Source organism: Bos javanicus, chromosome 18 (assembly GCF_032452875.1).
Source record: "Bos javanicus breed banteng chromosome 18, ARS-OSU_banteng_1.0, whole genome shotgun sequence".
Taxonomy (NCBI): Eukaryota; Metazoa; Chordata; class Mammalia; order Artiodactyla; family Bovidae; genus Bos; species Bos javanicus.
The window spans coordinates 57632048-57647086 of record NC_083885.1 but is presented as its reverse complement, the minus strand read 5'-3'; the positions used below and the strand labels follow the sequence as shown (position 1 = coordinate 57647086).

The 15039-nt window shown below is 51.0% G+C and overlaps 1 protein-coding gene across 1 annotated transcript; it reads left to right on the top strand.

Moving 5' to 3' along the window:
- Positions 1–1267: 1267 nt before the first annotated feature.
- VSIG10L (V-set and immunoglobulin domain containing 10 like) lies at positions 1268–14470 on the top strand. Its single transcript, XM_061389124.1, has 10 exons — positions 1268–1400; positions 1481–2314; positions 2716–3009; positions 3158–3442; positions 4697–4951; positions 5354–5632; positions 6046–6339; positions 12429–12542; positions 12723–12877; positions 13388–14470. Exons 1-10 carry the CDS (start codon positions 1361–1363, stop codon positions 13445–13447), a joined length of 2610 nt encoding a protein of 869 aa, XP_061245108.1. The 5' UTR covers positions 1268–1360; the 3' UTR covers positions 13448–14470.
- Positions 14471–15039: the final 569 nt, after the last annotated feature.

The window sequence follows — 15039 nt, the reverse complement described above, 5'->3', positions numbered from 1 at the left end:
CAGGTCCCTTGACATCTCTGAGCCACAGTATCCTGGTTCGTAAACACTCAGCTCATAGAGCGTTTAGAAGGGGCTCTGGCCGGTAATGCCAGAGAAGCATTTTGCACAGTTCTGGTCCATGATAAGTGGGTAATTATTATTTTGGTTCCTAATAAGGTGAGACTTGAAGGACAAGTTGTGGTTTAGCTAGGTGGGAGCGGGTAGGGGAGTGAGCCAGAACATTCCAGGCAGAGGAAACTGTCCCGGCCAAGGCTGGGAGGGGAGAGATGGGCTGAAGAATGGTGGGGTGTTCAAAGAGTAAGTGCTGGAGGGGAAAAGGAGTGGCTCTACGTGATGCAGGACCTGGATGTTCAGATGAGGAACTTGGTTGTCTTCCCAGGGCAGGTGCTGGGGAGCCATAGAGGGCTGTGTGGGTTGGCCGGGTGGGGGAGCAGCTCTGGGGTTAGAAAGACTCTTGGACCATCTGGGGATCCATGGCCTGGAGGGAGGAGGCTAGGCAAGGGGATAGAGAGAGGAGTCAGGGCCTGTGCTGGGGTCATACCAGTAGAAAGAGAGGAAGAGATGGAGCAGAGAGATTCAGGGGGCCAAGGAGGTGGTATGGGATCTGGAGATTGACAGCAGTGAGGGGAAGAGAGGCAGGAGAAAGGCTTCCAGCATCCCTCTAGAAGGTGGAGCTGATTGGAGATGGAGAATGCCTGAGGGTGGGGTTAGAGGAAAGATCCTAAATTTAGTGGGACAGAGGGTGTATGCCGTTCTAGGGGTCAAGGAGACACAGCTCTGGGTCTCAGGAGATTTGATTGGGTGGAAGACAGCCACTCAAAACAGCCCTGAGGGCAAAAAGGGACCATAGAGAGCAGAGGAGGAGCAGGATCAGACAGGAGTATTTGAGGCCTGGCAGGACGGAGTGGACCGGAGGCCAGGAGGCTGCAGAGGAACGAGACCACAGCCATTAAGAGGCGGGGCTTTCTGAAAGCACGCCTCACCCTCCTCCAGGCAGTCTTCCTGGCTTCACCTCCACTGCTCCTCTCCACAAGCTTGCTACTAAGTTTCCAGCTGGGACTCCACTCTCACCATCTCCCCTCCACCCCCCCCCCACCCCGCTCCCAACCCTGGGCAAGTGGGGAGTGCAGGGGTCAGGTTAGGCACCCCACCCCAAGCTGGGACCAGCTGATGAGGACAAATTGGGTGGGGTCGGTGGCTCAGCCACCAGATCCGGGTGGGGGATCCTGGCACCTCCCACTACATCTGTCTTTCTTCCCCGCCCAGGAAGCTACCAGTCCTGTCAGACTTGTCCAACCCCAGAGGGATCAGTGCAGGCCCTGGGTCTTGCTCCAGTATCCTCGCGGGTGCGGCCAGTACCATGGACACCTCACAGGCTCTGCGGCTCCTCCTGCTCCTGGGTAAGCCCCCGGCTCAGCTGGTTCCCCACCAGCCCCCTTTTCTGCAGCCCAGCACCACCCTCCCCTTCTCTCCTCTGCAGCCTCTGGAGTAGAGGTCCTCGCCTTCCAAGCCTCTTCTGAAATTCAGAGAACCAGTCTCTCCTCGGACCTAGAAAGCTCTTCCCAGGGCCCGGGTGCGAAAATTCCCTCCAACAATCTCCCCAGCTGGAAATTCCCAGATCAGACGGCAGGCTCAAAAGTCTCCACGGATACCCCACTTTCCGAATGGTCTCCCAAGGGGCTGGATTTGAACGATTCCTTTGGGTCCAATATTTCTGCTCAGAGTGAAAATCTGAATCTGGAACCCTTCTCTGGAATCCCCAGTTCCAATGTATCTCCTGACACCTTGGGTTCACAAGTTGCTGCCCCAAGCCGGGAGCCTTCCTTGTCTCTTAGGACCCCAGCTTCCAGCATTTCTGCTCACTTCCCTGATACTAAAGTCTCTGTGGAGGCCCCAGCTTCAAAATACTCCCCTGAGGACAGGGATCTTGAGTTCTCTGCACAGAACCTGGGTTCTAAAGTGTCCTCAGAGACTCATGCAGGGACAAGCTTACCCCTGCAGGCGGGGGAGCCTCTTGCAGTCCTGGTGGGGACCACCATCCAGCTCCGGCTGGTTCCAGTCCCCAGCCCTGGCTCCCCACCCCCTCTGGTGGTTTGGCGCCGAGGTTCCAAGGTATTAGCAGCGGGGGGCCTAGGGCCAGGGGCCCCTCTGACTAGCCTGGACCCCACTTATCGAGACCGCCTACGATTTGACCAGGCCCAAGGGGGCCTGGAGCTCACCTCTGCTCAGCTGAAGGATGCTGGGGTCTACACAGTGGAGGTCATCCAGGCCGGGGTCTCGCGGCAGATCCGGGAGTTCACGGTGGGTGTGTATGGTAAGTGGGCTCTGAGCTCCAGATTGCTGACTGCAGGGGCCTGCTGGTGGGCAGGTTACCGCTGTTCTGCGGCTGTGTCCTCCCCAGAGCAAGGGTTCTAGACAAGGGAGAGGACTCCTGAGTTGGGAAGAGGCAGAAGAGGAGCTGGGGGTCAAGGCCCATGCTTGAGGGAAGTTGGACCTGGGGACCAAAACTCCTGGGGGCACTGACTCCTGAGTCCCAGAGAGGAGAGAGTTGGGGACTCAGTCTGCGAGAAGAGGATTCCTGGGGCTAAGAGGAGGGCTAAGACGGGGACTCAGCTGGGCCAGGTCCTGGGTGTAAGAGGTGGCAGGGACTGGGTCTCGGACCTAAGGGCAGCAGGGCCTGAGAGCCTAGTCCTGAGCCCATGCCCCCTCCCCCAGAGCCCCTGCCCGAGCTGTCCATGCAGCCCAAGGCTCCGGAGACCCAGGAAGGAGCAGCAGAGCTCCGGCTGCGCTGCATGGGGTGGGGGCCGGGTCGCGGGGAGCTAAGCTGGACGCGGGACGGACGCGCCCTGGATACAGTGGGGTCTGCGGGAGCGGAGCCACCGCGGATCCGCGCAGAGGGCGACCAGCTTCTCATCGCGCGTCCGGTGCGCAGCGACCACGCCCGGTACACCTGCCGCGTCCACAGCCCCTTCGGCCACACAGAGGCCGCGGCCGACGTCAGCGTTTTTTGTGAGTGGGGGGAAGCCTCCGGTCGGGGACACAGATCTGAGGGCTCAGGCTCCTGGAGTCCCTAGGGAGGATGTCTAGTCTTCGTAAATCCTGGGGCGGCCCCAGATGACCCCGACCTTCGCGGTTTCAACCCCCTTCCTCTGCCTAGATGGCCCGGATCTGCCGGTCATCACTGTCTCCTCGAACCGCGATGCCAACCCCGCCCTGTATGTCACCGCGGGCAGCAACGTGACCCTGAGCTGCACCGCCGCCTCTCGGCCACTGGCCGACATCACCTGGAGTCTGGCCGACCCCGCCGAGGCCGCCGTGCCCACTGGCCCACGCCTCCTGCTGCCCGCGGTCCGGCCCGGCCACGCTGGCGCCTACGCCTGTATCGCCAGGAACCCGCGAACTGGCAGCCGCAGCCGCTCGCTGCTCAACCTCACGGTGGCTGGTGAGTGTGGCTGGGCAGGATGCAGGGGCGGGGCCACCAAGGAGGGGCGGGGATGCCCGGGAGAAGGGGCGGTACCAGCGAGCGTATGGGACTCCTGGAGGGAGCGGGGCCAGCATGGAGGGGCGGGGCCGACAGGGAGGGGCGGAGATCTCTGTAGAGGAACAGGGATGCCCAGGAGAAGGGGAGGAGCAAGGATGGCGAGAAGGGCCTGGGTCAGCACCGAGAGGGCGGGGACTCCTGGGCAAGGGGCAGTCTCAACAAATCAAGCAGCGGACGTAAATCGTAAAAGACCCTGATGCTGGGAAAGGTTGAAGGTAGGAGGAGGAGGGAGCAACAGAGGATGAGATGGTTGGATGGCATCACTGACTCAATGGACAGGAGTTTGAACAAACTCCGGGAGATAGTGAAGGACAGGAAAGCCTGGTGAGCCGCGGTCCATGTGCCCGAAAAGAGTCGGACATGACTGAACGACTGAGCAACAAAGTAAATGACAAAAAGTAGTACTCTTGCCTGGAAAATCCCATGGACAGAGGAGCCTGGTAGGCTGCAGTCCATGGGGTCGCTAAGAGTCAGACACGACTGAGCGACTTCACTTTAACTTTTCACTTTCATGCATTGGAGAAGGAAATGGCAACCCACTCCAGTGTTCTTGCTTGGAGAATCCCAGGGACAGGGGAGCCTGGTGGGCTGCCGTCTATGGGGTCGCACAGAGTCGGACACGACTGAAGCGACTTAGCAGCAGCAGCAGCAGCAGGAGATAGGAAAGGGCCTAAGTTGCTTGGGCCAGTAACTGGGATCAGGAAAAGAAGTTACCTGGGAAAGGGGACGGAGTCACAGAGGAAGGGGCGGATTCATTCTAGAAAGGGACAGGGTCATCTTAGAAAGGGGGCAGGCCCAGTAGGAAGGGCAGGGGTGTCAACAAAAGGGAAGGGGTCAATAAGAAGAGGCTACTCAGAGTAATCAAAGAGGGGGCCGAGACCCTGGTGAAAGGGGTGGAGCTAGAAAAGGGGGCGGGGCTACGAGCGGAAGGAAAAGAATCAGAGTGGCAAGATGAAGCTTCCTTAGGAAATCCGCGACAGGCAGTGGGGCTGTCCACTTAGCCCTGGGGTTGCGGGAAAGCGAGAGGGGTTTACACGAGAATGGGCGGGGTCAGTGCCTACGGGGCGGGGTCAGGTGAAGAAGAAGAGTAAAGGGGCTGGGCGGGGAACGGACACAGAGCCGACTGACCCCTTGATCTCTCCCTTTCCTCTACAGATTTGCCCCCCGGGTCCCCTCAGTGCTCAGTCGAAGGGGGTCCTGGGGATCGCAGCCTCCGCTTCCGCTGCTCGTGGCCCGGCGGGGCCCCTGCCGCCTCCCTGAAGTTCCAGGGTCTCCCCGAAGGCGTCCAGGAGGGACTGGCGTCCCCTGTGCTCCAGGCAGTGGTCCCCGCCCACCCCCGGCTCAGCGGCGTCCCCGTCACCTGCCTTGCTCGCCACCTGGTGACCACGCGCACGTGCATTGTCATCCCGGGTGAGAGCCTGTGGGATTTCCTTACTGTTTCCCTCGAGGAGGAGCTGGTACTGCTTTGCTCCTTCAGGACTCGAGGGAGGAGGATTTCCTCTGTTTTCAACCCTACAGATGTTCGGAGGTTTTCTCTATACCTCAAGCAGGGGCCGGTCCAAAATTTCTTTCCTGGACCCACCAAGAGAACTGACAGTTTCCCAAGTGTTCAGAGCAACAAATGGTTGAGAATAATATGACCTGGTCTACTGCATGTATTTCATAAGTCCTCGTTAAGGAAATCAGACGAATGAATGAGGGAGAGAGTGAAAGGGCAGATCTTCCTCTTGTGGCTAAGGTGCCCTATTAGATTCACCAAAGGGCACAGGACTCCTTCTTTGACTTTCTTGCTCGGGTTTCTTCCGGCTACAGAGGCCCCCCGAGAGGTCCTGCTTCACCCAATCGTAGAGGAGACACGGTCTGGAGAGGCAGAGGTAGCGCTGCAGGCGTCTGGCTGTCCCCCACCTTCCAGAGCATCCTGGGCCAGGGAAGGGCGGCCCGTAGCCCCAGGAGGTGGAGGACGCCTGCAGCTCACTGAGGATGGGCGGAGACTTCTCATTGGCAACTTCAGCCTGGACTGGGACCTGGGAAATTACTCTGTGTTGTGCAGTGGGGCGCTGGGTGCTGGGGTCGACAAGATCACCCTCATTGGTGAGTCCCACCTTTTCCCAGAATCTCTCTTCTCCGAAACCCAGGAGACTGGGACTCCAGCCAGTTCCTCCCTCAGACCTAGGGCTCCAGACCCCCAGCCCCTCATCCCTCAGACACAGAAATCTTTGTCCTGGGCCTCCTCCAACCCCAGACCCTAGGACTCCCACCCCCAGATCCCTGATCCCTCAGGGAATCCTGGACCTCAGTCACTTTTTCCAGGGAACCCTCAGACCCTTGCTCCCTCAGACCCAAGAGTCCAGGCCCCCATTCTCTTCCTGTCTTAGATCCAGGAGTTGGGGTCTCCAGACCCTCTGCTCCTAGGACTTAGAAGTCTAGGTCTGTGACCCCTGTTCCTCTCCCTCTTGGACCAGTGAAGCCAGCTTCCACCTTGACCTCCCGCCTCACCCCTCCAGGACCATCCATCTCCTCGTGGAGGCTGCAGAGAACCCGGGATGCAGCAGTGCTGACTTGGGATGTGGAGCGCGGAGCCCTGGTCAGCCGTTTCCAAATCCAGGCACGGGTGGAGGCCCCTGACCCGGGCAGAGCCATCGCCTCAGACTGGGTCTCCCTGCTCATCCTGGGGCCTCGGGAGCGTTCAGCTGTGGTGCCCCTCCCTCTTCAGAATCCCAGGACCTGGGTCTTTCGTATCCTGCCCACCCTGGGGGACCAGCCAGGGACGCCCTCCCAAAGCCAGATCTACCGGGTCGGTGAGTTGGAGCCTTTCTCCTGGACTTCCCCCTCTCAAGACTCTTTAGTTGGATCTTCCTTCTTTCTCTGCATTAGTTTCCTGGGGTTGCCGTAATTAGATACCTTGAACTGTGTGGCTAGAAACAACAGAAATGTATTCTGTGCCAACTCTGGAAGCCAGGAGTCTGTGCAGGGTCACGCTGCCTCTGAGACTGTTGAGTTGTTTTTTGTTTCTGTTTTCCGTGTACTGTGTGTTCCTTGTGGTGCACTGGCTTCTCTTGTGGAACCTGGGCTCCAGAGCGTGTGCGCTTTTCTTTAGTTGCGACCCACGGAGCTTAGCTGCCTGTGGCCTGTAGGATCTTAGCTCCCCTGACCAGGGATCGAACTGCACATCCCATCTGAATAAGGCAGATTCTTTTTTTCAATTAATTTAAAAATTTTGACTGTACTGGGGCTTCATTGCAGCCCACAGGCTTAGTTGCCCCAAAGCACATTGTCTTAGTTCCCCCGATCTCATCCCATGCATTGTAGGCAAATTCTTAACCGCAGGACCCCAGGGAAGTCCCTGCCTCTGAGATTCTGCGAAGAATCCTCACTTGCCTCCTTCTAGCTTCTGATAAAGCGAAAGTGAAAGTCACTCAGTTGTGTCCGACTCTTTGCAACCCCATGGACTATATACTCCATGGAATTCTCCAGGCCAGAATACTGGAGTGGGTAGCTGTTCCCTTCTCCAGGGGATCTTCCCAATCCAGGGATCAAACCCAGGTCTCCCATATTGCAGGCAGATTCTTTACCAGCTGAACCACCAGGGAAGCTCTCTATCATCTGATAGTGACTGTCAATCCTTGGCATTACTCCAGCTTCTGCCTTCAGCCTCTCACAGTCTCCTCCTCCTCCCTGTATGTGTCTCTGTCTTCCTATAAGGACACAAGTCATATCCGATGAGGAACCACCCTAATGATCTTATCTTGACTTGATTGGTTGAATTGTGCTCCCCCCTGCAAAAGATACAGTAGCCCCTTTATCCTCGGTTTTGATTTCCGAGGTTTCAGTTACGAGGGGTCAGCCGAGGTCTGAAAATATTAAATGGAAAATCTCAGATATAAACGATTTATAATAGGTTTCTCAAGAGGCAGTTCAGGTGGTCTGGTATTCCCATCTCTTTCAGAATTTTCCACAGTTTATTGTGATCCACACAGTCAAAGGCTTTGGCCTTGTCAATAAAGCAAAAGTAGATGTTTTTCTGGAACTCTCTTGCTTTTTCCATGATCCAGTGGATGTTGGCAATTTGATCTCTGGTTCCTCTGCCTTTTCTAAAACCAGCTTGAACATCTGGAAGTTCACGGTTCACATATTGCTGGAGCCTGGCTTGGAAAATATTGAGCATTACTTTTACCAGCGTGTGAGATGAGTGCAATTGTGCGGTAGTTTGAGCATTCTTTGGCATTGCCTTTCTTTGGGATTGGAATGAAAACTGACCTTTTCCAGTCCTATGGCCACTGCTGTTTTCCAAACTTGCTGGCATATTGAGTGCAGCCCTTTCACAGCATCATCTTCCAGGATTTGAAATAGTTCAACTGGAATTCCATCACCTCCACTAGCTTTGTTCGTAGTGATGCTTTCTAAGGCCCACTTGACTTCACATTCCAGGATATCTGACTCTAGGTGAGTGATCACACCATCATGATTATCTGGGTCGTGAAGATCTTTTTGTACAATTCTCCTGTGTATTCTTGCCACCTCTTCTTAATATCTTCTGCTTCTGTTAGGTCCATACCATTTCTGTCCTTTATCGAGCCCATCTTTCCATGAAATGTTCCCTTGGTATCTCTAATTTTCTTGAAGAGATCTCTAGTCTTTCCCATTCTGTTGTTTTCCTCTATTTCTTTGCATTGATCCCTGAGGAAGGCTTTCTTATCTCTTCTTGCTATTCTTTGGAACTTTGCATTCAGATGCTTATATCTCTCCTTTTCTCCTTTGCTTTTCGCTTCTCTCCTTTTCACAGCTATTTGTAAGGCCTCCTCAGACAGCCATTTTGCTTTTTTGCATTTCTTTCCATGGGGATGGTCTTGATCCCTGTCTCTTGTACAGTATCACAAACCTCCGTCCATAGTTCACCAGGCACTCTATCTATCAGATCTAGGCCCTTAAATCTATTTCTCGCTTCCACTGTATAATCATAAGGGATTTGATTTAGGTCATACCTGAATGGTCTAGTGGTTTTCCCTACTTTCTTCAATTTAAGTCTGAATTTGGCAATAAGGAGTTCATGATCTGAGCCACAGTCAGCTCCCAGTCTTATTTTTACTGACTGTATAGAGCTTCTCCATCTTTGGCTGCAAAGAATAGAATCAGTCTGATTTCGGTATTGACCATCTGGTGATGTCCATGTGTAGAGTCTTCTCTTGTGTTGTTGGAAGAGGGTGTTTGCTGTGACCAGTGTGTTCTCTTGGCAAAACTCTATTAGCCTTTGCCCTGCTTCATTCTGTAACAGGCCAAATTTGCCTGTTACCCTAGGTGTGTCTTGGATTCTGAAAGAGATGGGAATACCAGACCACCTGACCTGCCTCTTGAGAAACCTATATGCAGGTCAGGAAGCAACAGTTAGAACTGGACATGAAACAACAGACTGGTTCCAAATAGGAAAAGGAGTCAAGGCTGTATATTGTCACCCTGCTTATTTAACTTCTATGCAGAGTACATCATGAGAAATGCTGGGCTGGAAGAAGCACAAGCTGGAATCAAGATTGTTGGGAGAAATATTCAATAACCTCAGATATGCAGATGACACCACCCTTATGGCAGAAAGTGAAGAGGAACTAAAAAGCCTCTTGATGAAAGTGAAAATGTAGAGTGAAAAATTTGGCTTAAAGCTCAACATTCAGAAAACAAAGATCATGGCATTTGGTCCCATCACTTCACGGGAAATAGATGGGGAAACAGTGGAAACAGTGTCAGACTTTATCTTTTTGGGCTCCAGAATCACTGCAGATGGTGACTGCAGCCATGAAATTAAAAGACACTTACTCTTGGAAGGAAAGTTATGACCAACCTAGATAGCATATTCAAAAGCAGAAACATTACTTCGCCAACAAAGGTCTGTCTAGTCAAGGCTATGGTTTTTCCAGTGGTCATGTATGGATGTGAGAGTTGGACCGTGAAGAAGGCTGAGTGCCAAAGAATTGATGCTTTTGAACTGTGGTGTTGGAGAAGACTCTTGAGAGTCCCTTGGACTGCAAGGAGATCCAACCAGTCCATTCTAAAGGAGATCAGCCCTGGGATTTCTTTGGAAGGAATGATGCTAAAGCTGAAACTCCAGTACATTGGCCACCTCATGGGAAGAGTTGACTCACTGGAAAAGACTCTGATGCTGGGAGGGATCGGGGGCAGGAGGAGAAGGGGACAACAGAGGTTGAGATAGCTGGATGGCATCACCGACTGGATGGACATGAGTTTGAGTGAACTCTGGGAGTTGGTGATGGACAGGGAGGCCTGGCGTGCTGCAATTCATGGGGTCTCAAAGAGTTGGACATGACTGAAGGACTGAACTGAGCTGAAGTTTTAAATTGCATGCCTGAGTAGCACGATGAGATCTCACGTCGTCCACTCCATCTCACCTGGGAAGTGAGTCATCCCTTTGTCCAGCATATCTTGCCTGTTAGTTACTTTGAAACTGTTCCAGTTGTCAGATCAACTGTCATGGTATGTCAGGGCTTATGTTCAAGAAACCCTTATTTCACTTATTAATGACCCCAAAGGGCCCGAGTAGTGATGCTAGGGGAAATGTAGATACATAGGTCCCTGTGTGACCTTATTTGGAAATGAAGTCTTTGCATATCATCTTGACTTGATTACATCTGCAAAGACTGTATTTCCAAGTAAAGTCACCTTCACTGGTACTGTATCTTTTGGGGGAGGAGACAATTAGTAACACTCTCCAACTTCCTTTTCAAAATTTTTATTGATTTAGTTAGCTGCATTGGTCTTAGTTGCAACACATGGGACCTTCATTGCATTGTGCAGGATCTTTCGTGGCAGCGCACACTCTCTAGTTGTGAAGCGCGGGGGTTTCAGTAGTTTTGAATATTCCCACTTCTAAGTACTGGATGCGTCCTTCCTTAGCTCTCTTCTCCACCTATATTTCTCCCCATTGTGGCCTTTCCACTCTCACTGCCTTAAATATCATCAATACTCAGATGATGCTCAAATGTCTGATCTCCAGCCCAGACCTCTGAACTCCAGACTTGAAAAGCCACCTCCCTACTTGACATCTTCACTTTTAATGTCCAACTGACATTTCAGACTTTACATGTCCAAAATAAACCTCTTGATATTTCTCCAAACTCTACCCTGCCCACCCCTCTCCTGTCAACTCCCCAGTCTTTCTATCCTGGAAAATGGTACCACCCACATGCTGACATCACCTGTAACATCCCAAATATCTCCAGAGTCCCATCACTTCCTTCCAAAATGCTTTTTTTTTTTTTTTGAGTTTTAAATTTTTTATTTTTTAAACTATGAAAGTATGATAATACATTTACAGGAGACTTGGAAAATACAGAAGAAAGTTACACGTAGTTCAACTATATATTGTAATTATTTAAGTAGATAAATTAAGATATTTAGCTGTACTTTCAATATCACACTCAAAAATTAATAGAATGTATAGACAGAAAAGTAGAAGGATATAGTAGATCTGAAAAGCACTATGAGCCAATCCAACATAATTAAAATTTATACAATTTTCACACAAGAGCAGGGTACAAATTCCATTCCAAGATGCTTTCTTAATCATCTGCTTCTTTCCATCTTCACTTCTACACTCTGGTCAGACACCACAGTCCTCTCTTGCGTGGACTGCAGTAGCCATTTTCCTGGTGTCTTTATGACCCCTCTTGCCAGCTTACAATCCATCCTCCAAGTAGACGCCAAAGTTATGCAAATCAGACCATGTTGCTGCTACCTTGCTTAAAAAGCCTTTCATGCCCAGGCTCTGGCCCCTCTTAATCCCTCTAACCTCAACCCTTACCTCTTCCACCTTCATTCCATATCCTCCACCCACACTGGCCTTCATTGAACACAGATAACTCTTTCCTGCCTCTGAGTCTTTGCATATTCTGTTCCCTCTGCTTGGAACACCCTTGTCTCCCTGTTTAGCATGCCTGGCTCCCTATTCCCCAGGTCTCTGCTCAAATGTTACTTCCTTGAGGACTTCCCTCACCAACTTTTCTAAACGTCACCTCCTCTTCCATTATTTTTGTCATTTGTTGTTGTTCAGTGGCTAAGTCGTGTCTAAGGCAACAGCATGGACTCCCATGCATGCTGCCAGCATGCCAGACTCCCGTTTTTCACTATCCCCAGGAGTTTGCTCAAGTTCATGTCCATTGCACTGGTTGATGCCATCCATCCATCTCATCCTCTGCCACCCCCTTCTCCTTTTGCCTTCAGTCTTTCCCAGCATCAGGGTCTTTCCCGAAGAGTAGGTTCTTCACAGCAGGTGGCCAAAGTATTAGCACTTCAGCTTCAGCAGCAGTCCTTCCAATGCATATTCAGTGTTGATTTCCTTTAGGATTGACTGGTTTGATCTCCTTGAAGTGCAAGGGACCCTCAAGAATCTTCTCTAGCACAATTTAGAAGCATCAATCCTTTGGCACTCAGCCTTCTTTCTGGTCCAATTCTCACATCTGTACATGACAACTAGAAAAACCAGAACTTTGACTGTAGGGACCTTTGCCAGCAAAGTGATGTGTCTGATTTTGCTCCTGAAAGCAGAGACATCAAAAGCAAATTTCTCTCATAGCTCATTTATTTTTTCTTCTGAACACAATCTGTAATTATGTTATGTATTTCCCCATTCGTTTCTGATTTCCCTCCTAATATTAATATCAACCCACAGGATAGTGGGTATCTTGGTTTGCTCACCAATGGATCTTCACCGCCTGACAATGCCAGACACACCACAGTCATTCAGGAAACATTTAATGAACTGAGGTGTAAGGGGTCTCAGATTCCTGGGTTCTGACGAATGGAGGGTTGAGGCAGAAGGCTCAGGAAACAGGTCCGGCTTTGGTTCCGTTCCCCTTATTCCCTTTCTCTTGGTTTCTTCCAGGTCCCACCCTGGGCCCTGGGGCCATCGCTGGCATCGTTCTGGGGTCCCTACTAGGCCTGGCACTCCTGGCAGCTCTTCTCTTCCTGTGCATCTGCTGTCTGTGCCGCTCTCAAAGTAAGTGGGGAACCCACTCCTGGAAAGAGTCCCACTGGTTCAGCCTCTGAACCAATCAGCAGCAGTTACCTCCAGTCCATCTAATCCACCTTCAGCCCAGCTTCCTTTGCCATTGACTGAATGGGCATGTGAGTACAGCCAATCAAGCATTCCTATTTCTCTTCCTCTTCCCTTTCCCAGGAGAGGCGCATAAGAAAAAGAAGCAACCTGGCACGTGGACCCCTGTAGTCCCCCAACCGGAAAAGAAGGTGCAGAGCTTGACCCCAGTGCACACCCCACAGCCTCTGCCCCTCAAAGTACTGCTGGAGAACCCTAGCCCAATCAGGGCCCACCCAGTGAGTATGGGTGCCCCAGGGTCCTGGAATGGGGGTGGGAATTTTTGTGTTTTAGTCAGGCAGAGGAGATGGTCAGAGTTCTCTTCCTCCAGCTTTTTTTGTTGGTTCAGAAAGTTGATAGATTTTCCCCCTCTTTTTTTTTTTTTTTTTTTTGATACACAGAAGTTGGACAGGACTTTCCATCGTGTGTGTGTGTATATATATATATATATATATATATATATGCATGAAATTCCAATTTCCCCAAAATGCCTTCATTCATTTCCATAAAAATTGGGAAAGCTTTCATTTTCTCTCTAAAGTAGGACAGAACATCTCTTCCCCATAAAATTTGAGTTGTTGCATGCCTTGTTTCTCCCAAGGGTGACTAGACCTTTTTTCCCCTTTGTAAATGGGGAAATTCCCCTCAGCTAATTTTGGAATGGTGCGAGCTAGCACTGGGAAAGGGTGAGTTATGTCACATCCAGGGTAACTCTTGTGGTTGTTCCCCGTCCCTCTTCTCTCTTCTAGGCCACTGGCATGCCTCCAGGTGGGGGCCCCAAAACCGTTCGGGCAGCTACACAGGTGTGAGCCAGGCGAGTGGCTCGCTCTGTGCAGGACTTTGGGGGCGGGACTTCCTGTTTCGCCTTCGTAGCAGTCAGGGACTTCCTGTCCCACTGTGATTGATGGTTCGACCTGGAAAGTGGGACTTCCCGTCTCCCTCTCTCAGCGCCCAGGAAGATTCTCCCTGTATTCATGCAACTAAGGAGATAGGGCTCCACGGCTGGGAGAGACTCCTGCTAACCGAACAGTGTGGTTTGTACAGCCTTCAAGCGGGCAAGGGTCTGTGCGGCCGGGAGCTGGAGAGGGTGCCCTGCCTCATTCTCTGAAAAGGTCTTCCTATATCCATGTTTGCCTCTTCCAGGCTACGCCCCATCCAGCTCCCAGAATCTTCATCTTAAATCAGATCACATACCTCTTCTCTTTAAGCCCTTCTAGGGTTGCCCATTGCCCTTCAGATATTATCCAAGCTCCTCATGGAGACCTTTGTTGAAGCTTTGTGGTTTGGCCTCTGTTGGCCTCTCTAACCTCTCCTTCCAGAAATTTCACCCCTGCTTCTCTTCTCCATACTTTAGTTTGCCTCCAGGCCTTTGCTTCTAGAGTTTACTGCACCTGGAGCAGGATTCTTTGCTCTACATCGTTAATATTTCAAGTACAAAGGGAACTGTTACCATCTTAAAGGACTCTTCTCTAACCCATGACCCAAACCTGCCTTGGCTATGAATTGAGTCCTAGAGGCTCTGGACTTCCTGCTTCTTGTATGTAAATATGTAATTACTTGTTTAACCTCTGACTTCCTCTCTAAACTGAGAGTTATACGAAGGTAGAGACCATGTCATTATCACCAGCATTTAACACAGAGTTTGGCATAAAAACATCCTTAAGTATTTGTCATCTGATCAAATGTCTGGGGCCAGTGAAATTCAGGACTTGCTACTGCTCTCCCGAGCAGGATGACTTCCTTTTCCAATTGAGTTTCTCACTGGAAATGTAAGGAGTGCATCAATGAAGGTTAGTTTGGCTATAAGTAATAAAGTAAATCATGGAAAGAAATATGGAGGTAGGCAGTTTCAGTGTGGCTCAACAACTTAGTGACACCATCAAGTATTTGGGTTCTTTGTGTCCTGCTTTGCCACCCTATGTGTTGGCATATTGTCTCAAGTAACAAGATGGCTGCTGCAGCTCCAGGCATCACATCTTCACACAATTATATCTAATGACAAAAGGAAGGGAGCAGGGTTCCTTTCCTCACATGAATGAGGGGAGATTTTCCTGGAAGCCTGATAGCAAACTTCCCTTAAGTCTCACTGACCAAAAGCTGGCCATATCACTGTGAGGGAGGCTGGGAAACCAAATATCTCAGTCTGTGTCATGGAAGGTGGGCAAAGATGAAAGTGTAAACAAATAACTAAAGCATAGGCAACAATATCTGTCTCGGGGAGGCAAGGATGTGAGCCATTCTGGCTAAAGTTTGGTGTGAAAGAGGCCTTTGGAAAATAGAGACCTTGGATCTTTTTAGAAAGGTGATGGCTGGAGTCCTGGAACCTCTACATCTCTTCTATGTCAGTGAGAATTTTCATTTCTTTTGTAATCACTAGAAATTGAAAACCTAACATGAGTTG